This window comes from Cervus canadensis, chromosome X, assembly GCF_019320065.1.
Source record: "Cervus canadensis isolate Bull #8, Minnesota chromosome X, ASM1932006v1, whole genome shotgun sequence".
Taxonomy (NCBI): domain Eukaryota; kingdom Metazoa; phylum Chordata; class Mammalia; order Artiodactyla; family Cervidae; genus Cervus; species Cervus canadensis.
In genome coordinates, this window is record NC_057419.1 from 143,489,012 (window position 1) to 143,514,537 (window position 25,526).

Here is a 25,526-nt window from a genome sequence, read left to right on the forward strand (position 1 = left end):
AGAAGTTTGTAAACAATAAAACCCCAAAAGAACATGGAGAAGACCAACACATTATATTTACACAAACTAGGCCACCTAGCAATCACCAAATCAGCTACTTGTGAAGTCCTACAAAGCCCAGACAAATATAATAACTAGAGGGGGGCAGCAGTTGGGAGAGACAAGGATCAGACACACATCACCCAATGCGTTCTATTGCATTTGCCCCGTGACAACACAGTGAGGTAGGTCTGCAGTGATCTCACAGCTTGTAAACGCACCCTCCCCCCCCAACCACTGCCCTTTCTCCTTTAGCTGCCATGATACTAATCACTGCTGCAGCAGGGTAGGACCCTGGCTCTAGGAACCACAAAGAAGCCATTGCTGATGGTCTCTCCAGAAGCCAAGGAGGAAAAGCCCAGAATCGTTAAAGATCTTGTCCTTGCTTCACATATCCATCCTTGGGCAGCTCAAGATGGGTACAGAGGCATTGTTCTTAAAAACCTCTCCTTACCAACTTCCATTTTTTATAAAACACACACCCCCTGTTGTGCATGGTCAGCCTAGCCCGGTCAGATGAAGGATGGATCTGGTATATAAAGTGAGTCCTGGGATTATAGATCTGGAACAGGAATCCTTTATCACACATACAGATGACCTTTGCCTAATCTTGGCTTCCCCTCTCTGCACTTCTTACCTGGCCCAGCCTCTCCTAACCTCTCTGCACCACGTTTTCCTGTTCAGACCAATTTCCAATCTTTCAGCAGGAAGGAGACCAAGTCATGGGGCAACCCAGTTAAAACCTAGTCTCTCATGAAACGCTGAAGATGGAGGGGTTTTAAGAGGACACTATGGCAGAAGAGCCAGCTCTAATTGGCAAAAATGAGGTAGTTCAATAGGCTATACACTCCAAATAGTTGTTCTCTCTGATGATACAGCAATAAAAAGCATTCTTGCCGTGCAGACCCGGAGCTGCTGCTGACTTATCCCTGAGATTGCTCACGTACCTGAGAACACAGTGCAGGAATGAGGGCCTTAGATTAAAATACACAAAAATACAAAACCAGAATATTTATATTACGAAAAAAAAAAAAGTTAAAATGCACAAGATACGTCATTCGCACACAGCTAGTGCAGTTGGCATCCTGGAGAAAGTGGGACCCAAGGTACAGTCACCCAAGGCAGCAAATAAATAAAATTCAGTTGGCCCAGAATGGGGTGAGAGTGAGCTCAGAAGCACCAAGTGTGCAGCTGTTTCCTCGATCACCCCTTTATCTGTCATCATAATCCATTACTTGGGACAGTTCTTAGCATTCTGTCCCAAGAGGAGGTTATGAGGAGAGAAGAGGAAAACCTTGCCGCCCCTCCGAGATGTTTCCTCCCATGGAATGTGGTGGCTTGTTGGCTGGGTCCATCAATCTGTTCTTCTTAATCTTTACACTCTGATATGGGAAATACTATTCCATATTATTCTTTAAAACAACTTCCGTACCCAGGCCACTTTCAAAAGCTGGAGATTCTGGGGGTGGAGACTCATACAAAGCATGCAGGGAGGGTTAACCCCCAAAGCCCTCATATGCATTTGGAAAGAGCTAATTGGAGTTTCTTTGCCTCACCCCTTCTTCCCACCAAGAGGGAAGAGGGGATGATGCTGTGGACTCCAGCCTCAGATATATGGCAGTGCCAGCTGCCCCCTACCCACCCTGTCCCCACTTTCTCCACTCTGCCGATTGATGCCTGCTCCTCAAAGCTTTCTGATCACAAAAGGATAGCCCCCACCCACTGTGGCTCAATTCTGAGCCTCTGGGAGCATGGCAGAGCAATGGATCTCTTCTTCCTCCTCCCGAAAGTAGGCTGGCTTTCCCTGGGAGCTGGGAGCTTGCTGGGCTTTCAGTGGGCACGAGGCTACCATATGGTTGATGCTCTGGCAGAAATGGCACTTCTTTGGCTGGGGTGGCAGTTTGCATTCCTTGGCATGATGGTCTAGACCTCCACAGTTGTAGCACCTGTCTCCCTTTGATCTGCGTTTCTGCATATTCTTCCCTTTGGGTCGCCTTTCACTCCCAATACAGAACACCCCACCAAGGCCGGTGACTCGGATAGATTCCAGGCCCTTGGCGGACTTCTTAAAGGTGAACTCCACGGCCTCACCCTCCTTCAGGCTCCGGAAGCCCTCCATGTGCAGCTTACTCTGGTGCACAAAGACATCCACCGGGGGGTCCAGCGCGACCCCTGCGCGGGCGGTCATGGACAGGAAGCCGAACCCCATGCGCACGTTGAACCACTTACAGATGCCGGCACCGTGCAGCAGCTGCGGCTCCTCCGCCGCGCGGGCCGCGTCCTCCGGTGCTTTGGCGCAGCCACCTGCGAATTGCTGGTTTGACACAGAGCCCATGGTAGTCGGCTGAGCCCGCGGCCCCGGGCCCCTGCTTGGGCGGCTGCTGGCCCCAGAGAAGTCCGGAGGCCTAAGTATACAGTTTTATGATATTAATTACTTTCACATAGTCGCACAAATAAGTTAAATAATGTGTGTACCTCATGCGTGCATTTGAGATACTCACATACACACACACACACACACACCACAGTCACACACATACGTCTTCATCCATTCACCAGTTTTTGGACAGGTAGGTTGCTTTCACATCTTTGCTGTTGTGAATAGTGCTGCTATGAACATAGTGGTGAATGTATCTTTCTGAATTATAGCTTCGTGTGGATATATGCCCAGGAGTGGGATTGCTCGTTCATATGGCAACACTGTTTTGTTTTTTGAGGATCCTCCATACTGTTTTCCACAATGAGTGCACCAATTCCCTCCAACAGTGTAGGAGATTTCGTTTTCTCCACCCCTTCACCAGCATTTGTTATTTGTAGACATTTTATTGATGTCATTCTGATGACTATGAGGTGATAGCTCATTGTGGTTTTGATTTGCATTGCTCTGATAATTAGCAGTGTGGAGTGTCTTTTCATGTGCCTGTTGATTATCTGTATGTCTTCTTTGGAGAAATGTCTATTTAGACCTGCCCATTTTTTTTTTTTTTTGAGATGTGTAAGCTGTTTGTATATTTTGGAAATTAGACCTTTTTGGTGGCATAACTTGCAAATATTTTTCCTCAGTAATTAGCACAGGTGCTGGGACAACCAGATCCCACATGCAAATGAACAAAGTTGGACCCCTACTTCCCTTGATATACAAAATCAACTCAAAATGGATCAAAGGCCTAGATATAAGAACCAAAATTATACACCCTGTAGAAGAAAGCATGAGAGAAAAACTTCATGACCTTGGATTTGATCATGATTTCTTTGATGTGCTACTAAAAGCACAAACAAAAAAAGACAAAAGAGGTGAATTGGTTGTGTACAAAAGGAGTAAGGAAAGAGATCCACCATCCAAAATAGCACAACATGTTTGCAGATAATGTAGCTGATGAAGGTCTGTAGCGTACCAGCCAAACCCCCTGCTGGTCCAGTCGGGTGCCCATGCAGCCTCTCCCGTCGCAGGTGATAAGGGGGTTTCAGGCCCCAGAACACCCTTGAGCTGGACACTGGTCATCCTCAGAACCCTCAAGGAGTGAGTGCTGGATGATTTTGAGCCCGGTTCCTTCTCATCACTGCCCTCAAAGACTGGAGGCTTCAACGTGTCTCCAGAAGAACACAGAGTCTTTGCAAGTCTTTGAGAACCAAGAGACCATCCTTCACTTTCTTGAAAATTGCATCTTACTTCATAGCAGTGACCTTTTCCAGTGTGGCTCCTGTGGTGTTCTCCTACCTTGTTTATTTCTCTGAAAGTTGCCAGGGCAGTTTGGGTGTCTCCAGTCCCCACATCAGGTGACAAGGCCAATGGGGCCAGGTCCTGGTGGTCCTTCCTTTCACTGGATACCAACTCAGACTGTCAGGTTGAGATTGAACATGGATGCCCCTGCTTCTCCATCAAGAATTCTCATCTCCTCACCTCCTCTTTTCCTCTTGCTTTTCAGTCTCAGTTTTATCTGATAGTCACCACTCACAGTTCCTGCAGAGCCCAGAGATTTCTCCTAAGGAAAGGTTTTGTAAGAATCAGAGGGATAAATAAAGAATGCAGATAATTCCTACTTCATGCTGATGCCTAGAGGGTGATGAGAGTGAGTGTTTTCTCATGAGAATTGTAAAATCCTCCAAGTAATAGATCACTGGAGGGCATCCTGTGTCTTCCTGCTCATTCTAATAATATTGTTCCTCAATTTTAATTCAGTAAAAATTTATCTTATAAATATGCCAAGGGGGAGATCCATTTAAAAATGTTACTGAAGTAACTCTGAGCGTTTTACAACAAATAGGGACACAAAAGCTGAGGTCAGACACTGGCTGAGAGATTACCACCCTGAGCCACTGTCCTTTGGAGGGTGGATGGCCATGATCATCCTCCTGTAGTTAAGCCTCCTCAGGCACATCCTATGTGGGACCACTGCATCACAGAATCTTAGATTGCTCAATGGCAGGCAGCAGGCAAGAGATGAGGAAAACAGAAAGTTGCCCAGCACCCTGGGACAACTCCCGGGCAAGGACTTAGTAAGGGTCAGTGTCAGGTCATTATTTTGTGCCAGCATCAGGGCCTTAGAGATAACTTAGGGGCCTTAGCAAGAGTCAGTTCAGGCTGTTCATTAGGGACACTTCAGATACGTTCTTAGGGACATATTCAGGGTCTTAGTTATGGACAGGATCAGAGGGATATTTAGTGACAACATAGACTATTAGGGATAGCATCACAGCCAAAGCTAAGGACAGTGTCAAGTCTTCACTTAAGGTTGTTCCTTAGGGATATCTCAGGGCTTTCAATAGGACCAGTGGCAGGGCTGTAATTAGAACCAGTAGCAGGGCATTAGTTAGTGACAAAATCAGGGTGCTACATAGGGAAAAAGTCAGGTGATTATTCCTGACAATGTCAGGGCCTTAGTGAAGAGGAGGTTCTTGGCCTTATGAAGGAACAAGGTCAGGGAAATAGGACCATTGTCAGGTCATGAGTTAGGGCCACAATTAGGGTGTTATATAAGTAAAGAGTTAGGTTATTAATGACAGTGTCTGGGCCTTAGGTAGAGTCATCATCAAGACCTTAGGAAGAGCTTCAGTTCAGTTCAGCGGCTCAGTCGTGTCCAACACTTTGCGACCCCATGGACTGCAGCACATCAGGCTCCCCTGTCCAACACCAACACCCAGAGCTTGCGCAAACTCAGGTCCATCAAGTCAGTGATGCAATCCAACCATCTCATACCCTGTCGTCCCATTCTCCTCCTGCCTTGAATCTTTCCCAGAATCAGGGTCTTTTTGAATGAGTCAGTTCCTTGCAACAGGTAGCCAAAGTATTGGAGCTTCAGCTTCAGCATCAATCCTTCCAAGGAATATTCAGGACTTATTTCCTTTAGGATTGACTAGTGTGATCTCCTTGCAGTCCAAGGGACTCTCAAGAGTCTTCTCCAGCACCACAGTTCAAAAGCATCAGTTCTTTGGTGCTCAGCTTTCTTTATAGTCCAACTCTCACATCGGTACATGACTACTGGAAAAACCATAGCTTTGACTAGATGGAGCTTTGTCAGCAAAGTAATGTCTCTGCTTTTTAATATGATGTCTAGCTTGGTCATAACTTCCCATCCAAGGGGTAAGCGTGTTTTAATTTCATGGGTGCAGTCACAATCTGCAGTGATTTTGGACACTGAGAAATAAAGTCTGCCACTGTTTCCCCATCTATTTGCCATGAAGTGATGGGACCAGATGCCATGATCTTTGTTTTCTGAATATTGAGGTTTAAGCCAACTTTTTCACTCTCCTCTTTCACTTTCTTCAAGAGGCTCTTTAGTTCTTCTGCACTTTCTGCCATAAGGCTGGTGTCATTGGCATATCTAAGGTTATTGCTATTTCTCCCGACAGTCTAGATTCCAGCTTGTGCTTCATCCAGCACAGCGTTTCTTTTTTTTTTTTTTTAGAATAAATAAATTGTTAACTTTATTTCTTTTTGTATCAAAGTATTCATAGTATTTTAAAAATATCCTTGATGCTGATTCTTTTTATGTTTACAATAGATCTATAGTTTTCTTTTATTTATTTATTTATTTATTTATTTTTATTTTTTATTTTTTTTTTCCAGTGGGTTTTGTTATACATTGATATGAATCAGCCATGGATTTACATGTATTCCCAATCCCGATCCCCCCTCCCACCTCCCTCTCCACCCGATTCCTCTGGGTCTTCCCAGTGCACCAGGCCCGAGCACTTGTCTCATGCATCCCACCTGGGCTGGTGATCTGTTTCACCATAGATAGTATACATGCTGTTCTTTTGAAATATCCCACCCTCACATTCTCCCACAAAGTTCAAAAGTCTGTTCTGTATTTCTGTGTCTCTTTTTCTGTTTTGCATATAGGGTTATCGTTATCACCTTTCTAAATTCCATATATATGTGTTAGTATGCTGTAATGTTCTTTATCTTTCTGGCTTACTTCACTCTGTATAATGGGCTCCAGCTTCATCCATCTCATTAGGACTGGTTCAAATGAATTCTTTTTAATGGCTGAGTAATATTCCATGGTGTATATGTACCACAGCTTCCTTATCCATTCATCTGCTGATGGGCATCTAGGTTGCTTCCATGTCCTGGCTATTATAAACAGTGAGCACAGCGTTTCTTATAATGTACTCTGCATATAAGTTAAATAAGCAGGGTGACAATATACAGCCTTGACATACTCCTTTCCCGATTTGAAACCAGTCTGTTGTTCCATGTCCAGTTCTAACTGTTACTTCCTGACCTGCATACAGATTTCTCAAGAGGCAGGTCAGGTTGTCTGGTATTCCCACCTCTTTTAGAATTTCCCTCAGTTTCTTGTGATCCACACATTCAAAGTCTTTGGCATAGTCAATAAAGCAGAAGTAGATGTTTGTCTGGAACTCTCTTGCTTTTTCAATGATCCAACGGATGTTGGCAATTTGATCTCTGGTTCCTCTGCTTTTTCCAAATCCAGCATGAACATCTGTACATTCAAGGTTCACGTACTGTTGAAGCCTGGCTTGGAGAATTTTGAGCATTACTTTGCTAGGGTGTGAGATGAGTGCAGTTATGTGGTAGTTTGATCATTCTTTGGCATTGCCTTTCTTTGGGATTGGAATGAAAACTGATCTTTTCCAGTCCTGTGGCCACTGCTGAGTTTTCCAAGTTTGCTGGCATATTGAGTGCAGCAGTTTCACAGCATCGTCTTTGAGGATTTGAAATAGCTCAACTGGAATTGCATCACCTCTACTAGCTTTGTTCATAGTGAAGCTTCCTAAGACCCACCTGACTTTGCATTCCAAGATGTGAGGCTCTAGATGAGTGATCACACCATCATTGTTATTGTGAAGATCTTTGTTGTATAGTTTTTTGTGTATTCTTGCCAACTCTTTTTAATATCTTCTCCTTCTGTTAAGTACATTCCATTTCTGCCATTTATGGAGCCTATCTTTGCCTGAAATATTCCCTTTGTATCCCTAATTTTCTTGAAGAGATCCCTAGCCTTTCCCATTCTATTGTTTTCTTGTATTTCTTTGCATTGATCACTGAGGAAGTCTTTCTTATCTCTCCTTGCTATTCTTTGCATTCACATAGGTATATCTTTCATTTCTCCCTTGTCTTTAGCTTCTCTTCTTTTCTAAGCTATTTGTAAGGCCTCCTCAGACAACCATTTTGCCTTTTCGCATTTCTTTTTCTTGGGGATGGTGTTGATCCCTGCCTTCTGCACAAAGTCATGAACCCCGTCCATAGTTCTTCAGACACTCAGTCTATGAGATCTAATCCCTTGAATCTATTTGTCAGTTCCACTGGATAATCATAAGGGATTTTATGTAGGTCATACCTGAATGGTCTAGTGGTTTTCCCTACTTTCTTTGATATAAGTCTGATTTTGGCAATAAGGAGTTCATGATCTGAGCCACAGTCAACTCCTGGTCTTGTTTTTGCAGCCTGTGTAAAGCTTCTTGGCTGCAAAGGATATAATCAATCTGATTTCATTATTGACCATCTTTGATGTCCCTGTGTAGAGTCTTCTCTTGTGTTGTTGGAAGAGGGTGTTTGTTATGACCAGTGTGTTCTCTTGGCAGAACTCTGTTAGCAGGGCAAAGGTCAACAGGAAGAGCATCAGGGACTCAGATTCAGCAGCAGGACATTATTTAGGACCAGCAACAGGGCCTTAATTAGGAACAGTGTTAGGACCTCAGAGATAACTTCATGGGCTGAGTAAGAGATAGTTAAGGCTATTAGTTAGATGTACTTCAGTAACTTTCTTAGGGACATTGTCAGGGCCTTTGTAATAGTATCAGGATGTTATTTTGTGACAGCTTAAGGTATAAGGCACATTATTATGGCCTCAATTAGGGACAGTGTCAGGGTTAGGGATGGGCTTAGGGCCTTCATAAAGCATAGTTCAGGCCTTAGCTAGGGACAGTTTCTGGGTCTTAGTTAAACACAGTTTCAAGGCTTCAGTTAGAGATAACTTGAGGGCCTTAAAGAAGTTCAGGCTGTTACTGAGCTGCATGTCAGGACCTTAATAAGGCTAGCATCAGGGTGTTAGTTAGGGACAGCATCAGACACCTACTTCGGTACATATTCAGGGCCTTATTTATGGACAGGGTCATGGCAAAAGTAGGGATATTAAGGGCTATTAGAAACATCATCATGGCATTAGAACGAGTCTCAGGGTGTTATTTAGAGGCAAAATGAGCATGTTAGTTGGGGAAAGAGTCAGAGAATTATTTATAGGCAGTATCAGCCCCTCAGTAGAGGCTTTTTTAAGGCCTTAGTAAGAGTATCAGTGCCAGGGTGAGGGAGTGCATCAGGCCTTCACAAAGATGGAGTTAAGGACTTAATTAGGGATAGTGTCAGGGCCTCAGAGAAAACTCGAAGACCTTAAGTAAAAGACACTTTAGTGTCCCAGGGACACTGTCAGGGTTTTCGTTAGGACCAGCATCAGGACCTTAGTTAGGGAGAGATTTAAGAGGACAGTTTGGGAAAACTCAGGCCATCATAAACAGCTTAGGGCCATAGTTAGTGTAGGGTCAGGGCCTGGTAGTGGAATCAAGCAGGACCCTGTTGAGCTTCTGCGCCCAGAAGCCTTTCCTATGTCCCCTGTTTTTTTTGCTGGGAATAGACTCCCAGCTCCATGACCTACCATGAGCTCCAAAGGGCAGATTGGAAGAGGTGCTAATGAGGGAAGGGAGGGCATGCAGAGAGAAGGAAAGAGCAGTCAAGAAAGAGTATTTTGTCTTGGGTAAGGGTCCTGTTTCTTTTAAAAGGGATACACATGAAAATATCTCTAAACTCTAACCCTCTCTGGCAAAATGGAAAATTGTAGCATTCTTCCTTCCAGAGGAGCTCACCAAGAGATCACCTGAGGCCAGCTGAAGGGAGTTTGGACCCTATAAACACCCTCTTCCTTAACAACAACTCTGCCCTTTAACCATTGCTATAAAGTGAACGTTGATCAGTCCAACTGTCTGTGACCCCATAGAGTATAGAGTCCATGGAATTGTCCAGACTAGAATACTGGAGTGGGTAGCCATTTCCTTCTCAAATGGATCTTCCCAACCCAGGGATCAAACCCAGGTCTCCCACACTGCAGGTAAATTTTTTATCAGCTAAGCCACCAGGGAAGCCCAAGAATACTAGAGTGGGTAGCCTGTCCCTTCTCTAGGGAATCTTCCCAACCCAGGAATTGAACCAGGGTCTTCCAGACGTTCAAGCTGGATTTATAAAAGGCAGAAGAACCAGAGTTCAAATTGCCAACATCTGTGAGATCATAAAAGAAGCAACAGAATTCCACAAAAACATTTGCTTTATTGACTATGCAAAGCCTTTCAGTGTGTGGATCATAACAAACCATGAAAAGTTCTTAGAGATTCGTATACCAGACCAGCTTACCTGCTTCCTGAGAAACCTGTATGCAGGTCAGGAAGCAACAGTTAGAACCAGACATGGAACAACAAACTGGTTCCAGATTGAGAAAGGAGTATGTCAAGATTGTATATTGTCACCCTGCTTATTTAACTTATATGCAGAGTGCATCATGAGAAACGCTGGGTTGGATGAAGCACAAGCTGGAATCAAGATTGCCAGAAGAAATATCAATAACTTCAGATATGCAGATGATACCACCCTTATGGCAGAAAGTGTAGAGGAACTAAAGAGCCTCTTGATGAAGGTGAAAGAGAAGAGTGAAAAAGCTGGCTTGAAACTCAACATTCAGAAAACTAAAGATCATGGCATCCGGTCCCATCACTTCATGGCAAATAGATGGGGAAACAATGGAAACAGTGACAGACTTTATTTTTGGAGGCTCCAAAATCACTGCAGATGGTGACTGCAGCCATGAAATTCAAATATGCTTCCTCCTTGGAAGAAAAACTCCGACCAACCTAGACAGCATATTACAAAGCAGAGACATTACTTTGCCAACAAAGGTCCGTCTAGTCAAAGCTATGGTTTTTCCAGTAGTCATGTACCGATGTGAGAGTTGGACTATAAAGAAAGCTGTGCACAGAAGAATTGATGCTTTTGAACTGTGGTGTTGGAGAAGACTCTTGAGAGTTCCTTGAACTGCAAGGAGATCCAACCAGTCCATCCTAGAGGATATCAACCCTGAATGTTCATTAGAAGGACTGATGCTGAAGCTGAAACTCCAATACTTTGGCCACCTGATATGAAGAACTGACTCATCAGAAAAGACTGGTGCAGGGAAAGATTGAAAGTGGGAGGAGAAGGCGACGGCAGAAGATGAGATGTTTGGATGGCATCACTGACTCAATGGACATGAGTTTGAGTAAACTCCGGAAGTTGGTGATGGACAGGGAGGCTTGATGTGCTGCAGTCCATGTGGTTGCAAAGAGTCGGAACAACAACATGGGGACAGGACCAAGAAGAAGCATACTGCCACCATCAGGGACAATTTCCGCACACTGGCAGCTGTGCAGCTGAATGCAGAGAGTGAGCTGTTTGGTGGTGTAAGGTGAGCAGTGAGTACCAGCTGGTAATCTGGGGAGCGGTAATATAGCTTTGTGGTTTGAATCTGCAGCAGCTTTCAATCCTTTAGAAGGGTTCGCTCATCTCTTCACCAGCACAGGCTCATGGTACAGCTGTCAGAGTCCCCTTGTCCAAGAGGCCAAAGCTGAGGTGCAGAGGGGCTGTGTGCTGGAACACCTTCTGGTGTGGGACGCAGAAGAGTGATGCCAGGACCACGTCTAGGGTGAGCAATGTCAATGGGCTGATCATTTTCACTCTGCAACCTTCCCTCTGGGCTTCCCTGTTCGGTCAGCTCGTAAAGAGTCCACCTGCAATGCAGGAGACCCTGGCTGAATTCCTGGGTTGGGAAGATCCCATGGAGAAGGGATAGGCTAACCAGTCCAATATTCTTGGGCTTCCCTGGTGGCTCAGATAGTAAAGAATGTGCCTGCAATGCAGGAGACCTGGGTTCAATCCCTGGGTGGGACGATCCCCTGGAGGAAGCCATGGCAACCCACTCCAGTATTAAGTGTCAGAAGCAAGCTACCAAAAACAAAAATCAGTCCTTTTGTGGTGGCTGCCTGTCACCTCCTCCGTCTAGAGCCCTGACACCTTCTCTATCCTAAGAGGGAACCTAGTCCTGGGAGAGTGCAGGGCAGGGTGTTACCACAGTTGCTTGTGTCCTCACCAGGGTCTCTGCCCATCCTGCAGGCTTCACCAGGTACCTGAGAGGGCAGTGAGCTGACTAAGAGCAGGCCAGGCAGGGGATCCAGCTTAATAGTTCCAGGGCCAGCCTTGCCATGCTCACCTTGTGATCCTCACGTGGTAGCTGCTACACAGCACCTTCAGGCTCCTGGGAGCAAAGTGAAGCTCTGTTGTTGGTCTTGCCTTCCTTCTCCCACCCCCTTCTGACTGTGTGATGTGATGCTGGAGGCACAGAAGCCCCCCAGGCACCAGGAGGGCACGACTCATGCTAAACAAGTCATGAGACAAGCAGCTCCCTTTCAGATGTTGTCCCTGGGCCTCCTGGTGGGTGGTGAGGCCTTTTGTCTCTGAATTGTGTTACCTCGAGTGACCTTAAACCACTCCTTTTGACTCTTCCAAGCATGTAGCCCAAAGCATTCTGGCTGAGGGAGTTGAGATCACACAGGTAAAATGTGTAACAGCACACAGGGTGCTCAGTACTATGGAACTGACAGTCCTTCTGGGCAGCTACGACCCTGAGCAGTGACGAGAGACTTACCCCGTTATGGTTACAGGGAGAAGGATGCTGGTTTGCCTGCCTTCCGGGTATGAGCCAGTGCTGGGAGGTCCCTGCCTACCTTGACCACTGGAGCAGCCAGGTGGGTCCACCCTCTCGGACCCTGCCAAGCCACTGCTCCACACCCATCTGGAAAGTCCTTCCAGGCCACCGTGATGGGAATCTGTGGTGGGAACTTAACAGAAAGGGCTTGAAGGCAGCTGGGACCTTCCTTCACTGAAGACCTACCATAGCCAGGTACACTGAGGTGATGCAGGTGTCGGGGAGGCCATTTCAGATGGTGGTAGGTGCTGAGAAGGACACGGGGCACAAGGTGGCAGAGGCTGACGGGCGGTGAGTCCAGAGAAGTGTCTTCTTGGAGGAGGGAGAATTTTCAGACAGAACTGCTTCCAAGGGCCAGAGCTCCAGCAGGGCCGGCCGGTGGGCTGAGGAGGGCAAGGCTGGGGGCGACGGCCACAGGAGGGGTGCATTTGGCCTCTGGTAGAGTTTTTGCTCGCCAAGGACTGAGGTTATTGTCTGTCTCCTCACAGCTGTCCTGTGCCTGGAACACGACCTGGCCAGAGACAAGTTCTAAACAAATATCTGTGAATGAGTGGACAGTCTTGAGTGTGGAGATGCACAAGACAGAGGGCATCAGGCTGCAGAGTGGGGGTTAAGTAGATTAGGAGACAGAGATGGGAGAGAGGCATACAGGGTTTCTAAGCCGAGACTCCCAGCCCCCTTGGGCTCAGCTCAACCCAAGCCCGTCTTTCTCCCAGACACTCTGTTTTTTATGGTAAATTCCCTCCAGCCTTCACTCACCTGTGTGTCCTGCCATGCATGACTTAAAGAGGCTCTGAGTCTGTTTCCAACACCTGTGCCTGAAGCCTCATTATGCTTAAGTTGGGGGATCCCAAGGGCTCCCCCTGAGATGGGGCCCCTTCCCTGCCTGGGGACGGATGCACCTCATCTGGTCCATGGACTCTCCTCTCTGCAGTTGTCTACCTGTTCAGGTAGACAGGCCAGGTCGTGTTCCAGGCACAGGACAGCTGTGAGGAGACAGACAATAACCTCAGTCCTTGGCGAGCAAAAACTCTACTCAGGTCCTGGCCCAGGACCGGGAATGTTCATGGGTTGGTGTGTGCCCACTGATTCTAGCAGTCCTCCAGGCTGAGTCTTACTGGCCTGCATAATGACACTGCCATTTACAGGTGACACGGGGGCCACCCTAGAGCACAGCTAACAACGTGTCCGCTGGTCTCAGCTAGACCTCGCAGTTGGACTAAGAGCAGGTGGTTGGTGCTGTTGGTGCCTGTGGACATGGCTGCGATCACAAGACTTCACTTTGGGGCTCAGCAGCTGAGCTGTCAGGATGTGTGCAGAATGTGCTGCAGACCGGCACAGGGGGGGCAGCACTGGGCCTCAGCCAGAGGGGAGGCACTGAACGTGGGGGGCCTTCCCTCCATTAGAACACTTTCTGGCCTCCTGGACTCTATTTTGCCCAACCTTCGAGGAACTGGCTGAGCTGCTGCCCTCCTCGCTCATCCTGGCTCACCGTGCACCAGAGCTGGCCTCACAGACTCCCCCTGGATTGGGATCTCACCAGTACATTCCTGTTCCCAGCACCAAGCCATGGCGTCCCAGGGCCCCTTCAGTTATGTGGTCAGGGGAAGCAGAGCCACTTCATTTTGAGCTGGAAGAGGAGTCCTGTGGATAGAGTTCTCATTTCCTCCAGTGACACTCATAGCTTATGGTGCCTGGGGCTCACAGCCAGCCTGTGGCCTGCTGTGAGACCCCGTTTCCTGTTGGCCCCTCTTCTGACTGGTTGGTCCATGTTCTGACTGCTCAGAAGTCTGTGCTCCTGGGTTGAGTTTCTGTTGTAATTGGCTAGGGTCTGTTGTTTCTTTCTTTCTTTCTTTTAATCAGGATTTTTTTTTTTTGAAGTATGGTTGGTTTACAATGTGTTAATTTCTGCTGCACAACTCAGGGATACACTTACACACATATATGCATTCTTTTTAAAAAACATTCTTTTATGGTTTATCATTGGATACTGAATATTGTTCTCTGCTGTACAGCAGGGCCTTGTTTATCCATTCTATTTATTTATTTTTTATTTTTTTATTTTTTTATTAGTTGGAGGCTAATTACTTCACAACATTTCAGTGGGTTTTGTCATACATTGATATGAATCAGCCATAGATTTACACGTATTCCCCATCCCGATTCCCCCTCCCACCTCCCTCTCCACCCGATTCCTCTGTGTCTTCCCAGTGCACCAGGCCCGAGCACTTGTCTCATGCATCCCACCTGGGCTGGGGATCTGTTTCACCATAGATAGTATACATGCTGTTCTTTTGAAATATCCCACCCTCACATTCTCCCACAGAGTTCAATAGTCTGTTCTGTATTTCTGTGTCTCTTTTTCTGTTTTGCATATAGGGTTATCGTTACCATCTTTCTAAATTCCATATATATGTGTTAGTATGCTGTAATGTTCTTTATCTTTCTGGCTATCCATTCTATTTAAAAGCTACATCTGCTCACCCCAACCTCCCACACCATCCCCCCACCGCCCTCTCCACCTCGGAGAACACCAGTCTGTTCTCTCTGTCCATGAGTCCATTTCTGTTTCATGTGTGCATGCTCACTCGTGTCTGACTCTTTGCGACCCCATGGACTATAGACCACCAGGCTCTTCTGTCCATGGGATTCTCCAGACAAGAATTCACCACTGGGTGAATGCGTGCTTATGGTCACTCTGGTCTGTCACAAACCTCTCAGAGACTGTCTGCTGGTTGAGCACAGGCTCATGGTCACTTTGTTCTGTCACAGACCTCCCAGAGGCCATTCCTTGTTTGAGTGCAGGTGCATGGTCCCTCTGGCCACACAGTTACCACAGGGCTGTTGAGAGGCACTGTGTGGCTGCCACAGCTGTGGGCCCCTTAGCCTACTGTTGCTGCCCCCAAGCCAGGTCTGGCGAATGCCAGTCCCACCAAGAAGCTACTTTCCTACTTTATGTCTCATCCCAGGAACTAGTCTTCCAGGTTAAGCAGGTCATTCGGGGTTTGCTACATTAATGCTCATTGCTTATGTCCTCTAGACAGAGTGCGTGAGCTGGGGACACGTGTCCCCTGCCTCTAGAAGTGACACAAGATGGTGCTCCCAGGGATGGACCACAAGAGATGGTGGGAGAACTTGTGCCCTACTTGCTTGGAGGAACTGTGCCCCCATCCCCTGCCATCTCCCCAGTCAGGTATGGAATGTGGGAGAGCAGGAGGGGGAACCTGGGTCCCCAGTGAGACCGTCTCAGCAAAGCTGGGCCTTGGCTAGGCTTGGAGAATGTGACCGAGAGTTTGCTGGACAGGATGCCACATTTAGAGGGCCTCCTGCAGTGTAGGTTTCAGGGCTACATAGCAACTAAGTGCAGAGCATGGTGGCTGAGCTGATGGCTGTGCATCCTGTGGGCTGAATGCTGAACCCTGAACATTGGAAGATTGTCTAGAGTCACAGGATGTGCTTGCTGTCTCTGCTGAGATGATCTCTATGGGGATTCAGGTCCCCCCTCCTACTCTCCAGAAGCCATCATACTGCAGCCACTTGCTACAGTGAGCCCTGAGGAAACTCGGGAAGGAAAAGAATACCTGCTTTCTAGCAGCCATCAGACTGCAGCCATTCCCCATGGTGATCCCTGAAGAAACTCAGGAAAGAGAATACCTTCCCTCTAGAAGCCACCAGGGTTCAGCCACTTTTCATGGTGAGCCGTGAAGAAACTTGGGAAGAAGAAGACAGAATACTGGTCCCAGGTGGTAAGGTGGGTATCAAAGCAATTGATTTCAGTAAGATGGCTGGTGCATCTTCCCATATATAGAAAAGTTCTAAATTCCTAAACTTTAGATGCTGCCTCTTGGTTTTGAAATCCTAAAAGATTCTTACTGAATAAAACATAACTCTCAACACCCAGATTATGAATATTTTTATGTTTACACGTATGAAGTAGAGACTTTCAAAGAAAAACAAAAGAAGACAAATCTCAACATTTGGTACACTGACACCAGTGGTGGACACTCCCAAAAATATGCAACTAATGGAGCAATTAGAATAGTCATGACCCCTTTTTCAATAGGATTGTGGAATGGACACTGACACTGGGGAATTGTTAAAGGGAAGATCAAAATCTGACTCCATGCTGAATGTTTTACTTTAACCTTTGTTTCCTGTTGGTTTGTTTACTACAGGGATACTGTCCATACATAATGGCCTGCTTCAGGAAACCCTGCCCCTCTGCCTTTGTTCAGTACCTGTCCACCTGTGGATGGCTACAGGAAGGGATAAAGTAACACGTCTCCTCCCGAGACTGTCCATTCCAGGAGATACTTGCCAGATAAATGTCCTTTTTATTTCGTCACCTCCCCAGCTCTGTGTTCTATAAAAGATACTGGCATCCAGACCCTGACAAGATGGTTTCTTTGAGATATTAGCCTTCTATCTTCTTAGTCAGCCAGCTTTCCAAGTAAAGTCATGTTCCTTGCCTCAGCACCTCACCTCTGATTAATTGGCCTGTTGTGAGGCAAGCAGGGCAAGCTTGGACTTGGTAACAATCCCACATGCCTTGCAGTCAAAAAATCAAAACATAAAATGGAGGCAATATGTTACAAATTCAATAAAGACTGAAAATGGACCATATCAAAAAGATCTGAGACCAAAAACCAAAAGGAACTCAGTCGTTGTCTGAAATATTTATAAAGGAGTTAGTGCCCCTCTTGCCCGTACCCACTGAAGCCACACTGGATAGTTAGGCCTTGTCCATTCAGGACACCCTCTCCAGACCCCAGGTTCATGTGCTCTGCCCCTAGTGCCCACCTGGGTCACAGGAGGTAAAAGAGACACAACCTAGGGTGTTTCTTCTCTGGTCCAGGAGAGTGTCATTCCAGCCAACCTGTCTCCGTGCCCATAATAAATAAGAAGGGTTGTCGGCACCTAGGTGAGTGATGTTGTGGGCACCTGGACTACTTGTCTTTGTGAGATTTGATGTGAAGACAAAAAAGAAATAGAATCAGCCAATAAGGATCCAGTCAGGAGTAAACCCCTCTTCACAGGGACCCTGTGAGACCCAAGCAGTCACTCTAACCACTCTGCTCTGACTTTGGGGAACTGGCCTTTGTCATTCTCTGGGCAGGAGGTGGAAACTACAACCCAGTCTCTCTTCCATCTCCTGAGAGCCAGGTGGGCACTGGGGGCAGCTGTACTGCCACCTGGAGTCCAGACAGGGTGTCCTGAATGGACAGGGCCTAACTGTTCAGTGAGGCGGGCCCTTGTCCATAGTGTGCTGACCTGCAGCAGGGTTCAGTTTCCCTGGCATCCAGCTCTCCCATCTCCATCCCCAGCTTGAGGTGTCTTGGGAGCCCCTTGCTGGCAGGCACTCAGGAGTAGATAGCTGCATGAGCAGCTAGAAGAAGGAGAAGCAGGTGGGGCAGGGGTCCAGCATGGAGAGTCCAAGGCCCCTCTGCTCCCCCAAGGACACCCAGCCCCATCTGCCATGGCCTTTCTCCTCTTTAGTATGCGTCTTTGTGGCTGTTGTTGCCAAACACCTTCCTCTTGAAGAGAAGGCTCCATGAGCACAGGAGGGGTGGAGGTGTGGAGGTGCTGTAGCCCTAAATTACGCTTGAGAACTAACTTTCCTGAACCCTGAACATACTGCCTGTTAAATCTGTTCCAGTTGAGGCCAAGATCCAGACAGATTCTCTGTGGAAACACTTTTCATGTCCAACAAGAGGACCAACTGAGGCCAAGATCCAGGCAGATTCTCTGTGGAAACACTTTTCACATCCAACAAGAGGACCAAATTAGGCCAAGACCCAGAGAGATTCTCTGTGGAAACACTTCTCATGTCCAACAAGCGAACCAACTGAGGCCAAGATCTGGGCAGGTTCTCTGTGGAAACACTTTTCTTGTCCAGCAGGAAAGGATTTGTTAACCAACAGCTGAACCCGAGACCTGGGACATGCTGTAAGTGTGGAAACTGCAGGGAAGGTGTTTGAGAGGCTTCTTCATGGGCATCTCCCCTGAGGTCCCTGAAATAACTGGACCCAGAGGGGGAGCACTCACACTTCTCCTCACTTCAGGCCAGACGGTGCCCACAACCTCACAGTCCCACTCCTCCACCTCCCTCTGAGTTCAACAGAAACCCCCCATTCATGAGGCCAAAGCTCAGTCTTCTTGGTGAGCAAAACAGAGGCGGGTGGGAAGGTGGGTGGAGACTGAAAGCTTTCATAGAAGAAAAACACACACGTGCATTCCTGTGTGTGGTGGCCAGATGGTGCAGTAATTGGTGTTCCCTACACATTTATGGATGAGTTTTAGTTTCTATATTTTTTTTTTTCAAAACAACTGCATATTAAGAGAAAAATTTTGGTATAACCCACGAGAACTTGCAAAATAAGATATTTAAGGGTTTTTTGTTTGTTTGTTCTTTTTGCTGAAATGTTACAGGAGTTTTCTCTTGGTGAGAGATGAACAGCCTCTTACATTATTTTTTTCCCCAGATCCAAACATCGATTCAGGGGAGGCTTTGGAGAAGCAGAGGGAGCAACCCGTGGGCTCAGATCCGGGCTCCCAAGACAACCCACCCCAACAGGGCCTGAACCCAGGAAGGGCCAGTGAGGAAGAGAACAATGCCGTCCTCAGGCTGTCCTTCCCCAGGAAGCTCTGGATGATCGTGGAGGATGCAGACTTCATCTCTGTGCACTGGAATGATGAGGGAGACACAGTGGTCATCAGGGCTGATCTGTTCTAGACGGAGGTCCTCCAGTGCATAGGCGCAAACAGGACCTTCGAGACAGACAGCATCAAGAGCTTCATCCGTGAACTGATCCTGTACGGGTTCAGTAAAATTCACCCTTTGGGTTGCTCTGCAGGGAAGAAGAAGATGATGGTAATGTAGAAAGTCCTTCTGGGGAGACTAGACTTGAAGAGCCAAGTGCTGGACAGGTTTCATTTCTTAGGAGAATTTTTTTCTTGTGAGAGACCGGTAAAGGAAAGAGGAGAAAGCAGGGCCTATTGTGTTCCACGAACCCCCTTAGACAGGATCCACAGGGGTGACTCCAGACCCTGAGAGGCCACTTGATGTCAGGGAGTGCCAGTAACACCTCAAGGCGAGGCTGGCCCCAGGGGAGTTCTAGGGAGCACACTTGTTAGGGCCTCATAACCTGCCAGGAGTGAAGAGACCTTGTCTTCATAGTTAGGCAAGGTCTGGACGGTGGTAGTGAGGAGGGCAGCGAGGAACAACTATTCTCCCCAAAGATGGCTGAAGTGATTAATTTCCTTTCAGATCTATCACAACTCCAACTTTCAGAGAGACAAGCCTCTACTCCTGCAGAACATCCAGAGAAAAGGTGACCCCAGAAAAATTGCTCGGCCCATCATCGGTGCAACAATGAACCCAAAGAGAAAGAAGCATGCAGTGGCGACCAGACACTCTCCTCGATTCCATCACAAGTCCACAAAGATGCTGATAAGAAGGCCCAGAAGAGAACACCAACTGCTCATGGAATCCCTGGCCAGTGCTCATTTCTGTTCTGTGTTCTTATGTTTATGGGCAGTGTAGCCATGTGGGCTGGGGCAAACCATCTCCCCAGCGAACAGGGCAGCCCCAGTGGTGAGGGCATATCCAGCAAGGCCACATCTCTACCCCCGCTACTGCTGAAAGGGACAGCACAGGGGAACTGCCCCAGAGCCCCTCAGAGTACCCAGGTTATGGTTAAGTGATGACTATGTACCACACCAATTTTTGCATCATGATGGCGGCCATTTCTGTTGTGGCCCAAAATGAGGCCCCTGAGGCAGAGGAGCAGGAGGAGTCCTCAGACTACAAATGTACCCTCTGTGAGCAGTTCAAGAACAACCCCAATCCCTGAGCTGCCAAGACTGCAGGAACACTCAAAAGCACTCTCTGGCTCTAATAAAGTACAACAAAACTCCACAGGAGTAAATAAAGAATTGAATGAGAACTGCGAGTCTCTGTTCTATCTGTCCATGCTATTCACACATGGCGCTGGGTGATCCAGATGAGGCTGGAATCCCATGCCCAAGGCAGGCCTCAGTCCAGGTCCATGGTCCCTTTTCATCTGAAGCAGCAGCATTTCAAACCCTCAGCCAAGAGTGTGGCTCCCAAGCCAAGTGCTGAGGCCAGCCCAGGATGGGCTGGTCCCTGGTCCTTGCTCGCCACACAGCAGAAGACCCAGTCTGGCTCCTGACTATTGGGGGTGTCACCTTCCATGAGTCATGCACCCTGAAGCAGAAGGGGCTCCTGCTGGGTCCCCCCGATGATGACACAAGTTTCTGATTAGCAGCTGAGCGTCTCCAGCTCCCGATCCAGGGGCCTCCCCAAGAGGCCCACCAGAAAGCAGGGTCACCCCACCCACCAAGGGCCTTGCAAACACATGATCCCAAACCCAAAAACAAGTACAAGGTTTTACCAGGTGAACACTAGCCCTTGTCGTTCTGCCCTCACAGCTGTGTTTAGGAGCCTGTGTTTGGACCGGGAGTGGCCAGACACCGTGACCAACACACACACTTTGTGAGCCAAGGGACACTTTAGAGCAGGGCAAGGGTCACCTGCAAGGACACACCGCGGCCTGTTTCAGGGCCTGTGGGCCTCTCTGCCTGCCAGAGGCCTCGCTGGCTGCTCAGGTTCAGCCCCGCCCCCAGCCTTCTCCATCACCCCCTAGATACCGTTCTAACATAGGGGAGTTTGGACCAGAACACAGAGGGAAAACCACTAAGCGGTTTCCTAACAACACATTTCTCTCAACCACCCAGACACAGCAGGGCCAAAATGAGTGTCGAGGCCATGTTATTGTAAAGGTCAAATTCCTGCAGACTCTCGCTGAGTCCAGAGCAGCACCACATGAGGGGAGTCCTGGCCCCGAGCCCCGCACCAAGTGGGCAGTGCACCCCAGGGTGGGGCTGATTCAGACCAAACCAGATGGGCACATCCAGGGCTGGATGGCAACTGGATGGTGTCACCATGAGCTGGTCTCTCGGTCACCTTCCACTTGAGAGCCCAGTCTGGACAGGCCTCCTGCCCAAAGGGGATCAGGTGCTCGGGGATGTCCACCTGGAAGATGCCCTTCCCAGCCCTTCTGGGACAGGCTGCAGCAGACAGTGGGGGTTGCCGAGCATGGCCAGGTACTTCCTTCACAGGTCGGGCAGCAGGGCTTGATGCTCCCACTTCCACACCTCTTTGGGACCTAGGTTTTCTGAGCACAGCAAAGTGACCCCAATGTCCACGAGACCTGTGTGCAAGACAGGACACAGAAGGAGAACAAGGTGATTCACAGTCAGGCCTACTAGAGACTAAGACCATATCTCAGAGGGGAACTGTGGTGAACTTGATCCTCTGGCTGAGCCTTTCAGACAGGCTCACCTCAGCAAAGGGAATTCGGGGTGAGGCCAAGTGAGGGAGGGAGTGAAATGAAAGGGAGAGGCCTGGTACTCCATGAACCCACCAGGACAAGGGCACCTCTCAGTCTGACCACTATGGGTTGCATGGATAGAGCAGAGGGACCCAGCAGGGAGGCTGCAGACATCAGGTCCCCAAGCGAATTACCAGGATACAGGTGTTGCTGTGGGGCCTCACCCCTGGGGAGTCAGGAGACTTGCTCAGGCCTTGTTGCAGGCAGTGGGGGTGGGGAACCCAGGCTGGGTGTTGTGCTGCCTCTCATGATCACTGCCAGACACACATACATGTGGGGACACACACACAGAGACAAGTACCACATACAGACCTGGACACACCTCTGCCTCTTAGAGCACAAACAGGGACTGAGGCCCACAGTGGTGGTCAGGGACCTCGGACTGCCATTTTCCAGCCCAGAGACCCTCATTGCCCCTCTGAGGAAACCTCAGCATCACCCCGCCCCTCACCAACTGATTCAACAGAAAACAAATGAGCACATCCCCGGCTGAGATCCAGGGCAGCTCTGGGGGCCATGCGGGCAGCATCAGGCGTCACTTGCCAGGGCGTCACTTGCCAGCAATCACTTCGTGGCTGAACTTGTCCCTGTCCAGCATCAAGGCCTGGATATGGGTGGGGCTCATCCCCAGGCTCTGCTCCAGCAGCTCCCTCCAGGCCACATCCTCCCAGTCCCAGTGCTCGATGTGGACGGCCAGGGTACAGTGCTGGGTCCGCATAGCACAGGGGGCCATTGTGTCTACAGGGTCTTGACACTGTTTAAGATGAAACCCACATAAGGCTGTCAGAAGGACAGACAGCTGAACTTCATTTCTCAGGGCCTCATGTGGCTGTGGAAACACAGAGCCACAAATGTCAGGAGCCTGACACAGCAGCCTCCAAGCTCACGGCCCTGGGCTGGACATCAGCTCCACGTGTCCAAGCATCCTCCAAGCCTGCTGACACAGAGGGGAGGGTCACAGAGGGCTGGCTTCTTCTATCTGTCTCCACGTGGTCTAGTGACAGGGGGGTGGTGATCCAGAGGACCTGTCCATCACATGCAGTCTGTGGGGAGTTCTGGAAGGAGGCCTAAACAGCAGGAGAGAGGCATGAGGTGAGATCCAAGACAGAGGGACTCAAAACTGTGGGAGCACTGAGGAGGGAGGGTGGGTCCCCAGGCTTCAAAGCCCAGTGGCCGGGCTTTGCTCTTCTCCTAGCACAGACAGGCACAGTCCTGGGCTTGGATTCTCCCACCCTGGGCCCCAAACCCCACCCCTCAGCTCCCCGGCCCCATCCCTACCCATGCTCTGCAGATCCCCCATCTCAGCCTAGGGCTGCTGAGCACAGATCCATGCTAACCAATCTGCCCTCGGCCCTGGGGCCACCCTGGACCACAGATGGCCCTGCCATGTGTCTTCCCCATGCCTTTGGGAGCCACCTTCCTCCCAGCCCTTCCTGCACCACTTCCTCCACTGTCAGCAGATGCCCCGGCCCCTGCCCAGAGCCTAGAGAAAGAATGGAGAGCAAGATCTACTGGAATGGGCATGCTCCGTGTCCTTGCCAGGGCCTGGGACGGGAAGGATCACAGAATTCAAACCTCAAATAACCCACTAGATTACTGTCACCTCTTTTGATGGCTGAGGAGGCATCCAGGGATAGAGAGATAGCCCATGACTGCTGGGGACCTGACAACAAGCAATCCATACTCACCTTTATCCTTGTATCTGGAGTGGGATCTCTGCTTATTGTATGGTGGGGAGGCAGAGAAGCACAGCCATGGGCCTGAACCTCAGCAGGGTCTCAGCACCTAGCAGGGAGCCTCCATTTCCACAAGGCTGTGAGGACAGGGACAAAGCCCAGAGGAACCCAGCCTAGAGCCTCCTGGGCCTTTCCTTCCCCGACCACAGAAGGGTCACAATTCTCACAGGCTCACAAGGCCCCATGTGATCTGGCTCCTACCCTGGTGGCCTGCTCTCCTCACCTCTGGATTCACCCCCAGTAGCTATAAAGGCCGTCCTTCCATCCTTAGAACACTCCAGTGTGTTCCTACCTCAGAGCCTTTGTAGGGTGTGAGGAGTCCCATCATGTCCCCTCAGAGTCAGGTGCTGGAGTCCCAATCCCAGGTACCTTGGTGTGACTTTACAGACAAAGGAAAGGTCTTCACAGAGCTGATGGAGGTCAAGTGAGCTCATTAGGATGGACCTTACTCTAACAGGACAGCTGTCCCCATACAAAGGACACAGTTAGAAACAGATAGGCACACAAGAGAACTGGGGTGAAGAGGAAGGCAGAGCTCTCCAAGTCCAGACACACCCACCATGGCCAGCAATGCCCTGGAAGTGAGGGCGGAGAGATGGGACAGACTCTTCCCACAGGGACCCCACAATGCCTCGGCCCACTGCAAAGAAACCCATCCCCCAGGAGTAATGGTGATCTACAGCCCAGGAGACCCTGCAAGGAACAAGAAAAGATGACTCCTCCCCTCATACTACCACTCTGGAAGGATCAGGGCCGCCACAGTCAGTCGGCCATCCTCCATGGACTCGTGGTTGGGCCCCACAAGGAGGGGAACTGTGGACAAGCAGCTGAGCCCTTCAGGGTCAGGCCCATGCCTGGGTGGCTCATGGGGTCAGGTGGGGCTCCTGTGAGGTCACAGTCTGGGGATGGAGCAGGAAGCTGGATGGCAGGTCTGTGGGTGTCTTCGCATGTATCCCAGGGCATCGCTGGGATGCACACATGGAAGGATGGCGGGCAGGGGCTGTAGCCATGGAGGGAACCAGAAAGTGTGGCTTGGCCGCCTGGCAGGTGCTCCTGGTCGCAGAGCCTTGAAACCCCACCCGGTGGTACTGTTCACGGAGGAAGCAGGTCCTGCCTTCCTGCAAACAGAGCAAGTTGCCAGCGCTTTGGGATGGCTGGGATACGGCCACCAGGCAGGACATTGGTCTGCCACCGGGCCCGAGACCACTGACAGGTTTAGGCGGCTGACTTTAGCCGCACCACACCCACAAACCCTGAAGCCCCTCATTTCCGGTGTGTATGGCTTCCGGTACCCACGTATGCACACAGTTACACAGGCACGCATTTACGTAAACACGCATGTGCCAGCCCTGTCTGCTAGGAAACGAAATGGGAGCCGCCACGAATGGAGGTGTCTGGAAGGCCAACCCGGGAGGGGCCTCGAGACCGGTGGCCTGGAGCAGGACCTGGAGGAGAACCGGGAATTGAGCAGCCGGGTGGAAGAGTTGTGCATAGGTGGGAGGAGCAGGGTGAGGTGTAAGGGGCTGAAACCTGGGAAAGACCTGGGTGAGGAAGAGCTTCTGGAGAAGGGGGCGGGGCTGGGGTGGGGCGGGGCGGGGTGAGGCGGGGTGGGCCGGGCCACCTCAGGAGTGGGGCGGAGCTGACAGGGATGGAGCTGTGGGCCCAGGGAACCCACGGAGGCTGGGCCTGTGCAACTCCATGGCAGAGGCTTGACTGGTCTCTTTTGAATCCTTGCAATAGGCGACCAGTCCGTGAGAATTGGTGAGAGTCAGATGTCCTCAGCAAATGCACCCTAGCTTCAGAATGGACCCCAGGGGCCAGGGAAGCGAGGAGAGGCAGGGCCTTTGGGCCCAGTTCCACATCTCTGGGCTGAAAGCCCAGGTTGGCTCCTCGTGTAGCCACCCTGAGGCTGCTAGCCCAGTGCTGAGCAACAGTCTTTTTTTTTTTTGCTTTTGCAGATGAGAAGGAAAATCCTCACTGTGTTTCATGCTGCCCCTGGTACTTGAGATGTCACAGAGAAAGCCAGCTTTGCCTTCAAAACTGTTTCCTGTCCTCTTCCTCTTGTCTGGGGGCTCATCCCACCCAGGGCA

The 25,526-nt window shown here is 49.4% G+C and overlaps 1 protein-coding gene and 2 pseudogenes across 1 annotated transcript; 1 reads left to right on the top strand and 2 right to left on the bottom strand.

Moving 5' to 3' along the window:
* Positions 1–1,768: 1,768 nt before the first annotated feature.
* LOC122435856 (protein lin-28 homolog A-like) lies at positions 1,769–2,374 on the bottom strand. Its single transcript, XM_043459944.1, has one exon. It carries the CDS (start codon positions 2,372–2,374, stop codon positions 1,769–1,771), a length of 606 nt encoding a protein of 201 aa, XP_043315879.1.
* Positions 2,375–15,409: 13,035 nt separating this feature from the next.
* Positions 15,410–20,140, top strand: LOC122435779 (annotated as a pseudogene).
* Positions 20,141–21,090: 950 nt separating this feature from the next.
* Positions 21,091–22,510, bottom strand: LOC122435780 (annotated as a pseudogene).
* Between the last annotated feature and the right edge of the window lie 3,016 nt (positions 22,511–25,526).

Excerpts from the sequence above, each read along its gene's own strand:
- LOC122435856 (XM_043459944.1), bottom strand. The coding sequence starts at position 2,374 with ATGGGCTCTGTGTCAAACCAGCAATTCGCAGGTGGCTGCGCCAAAGCA.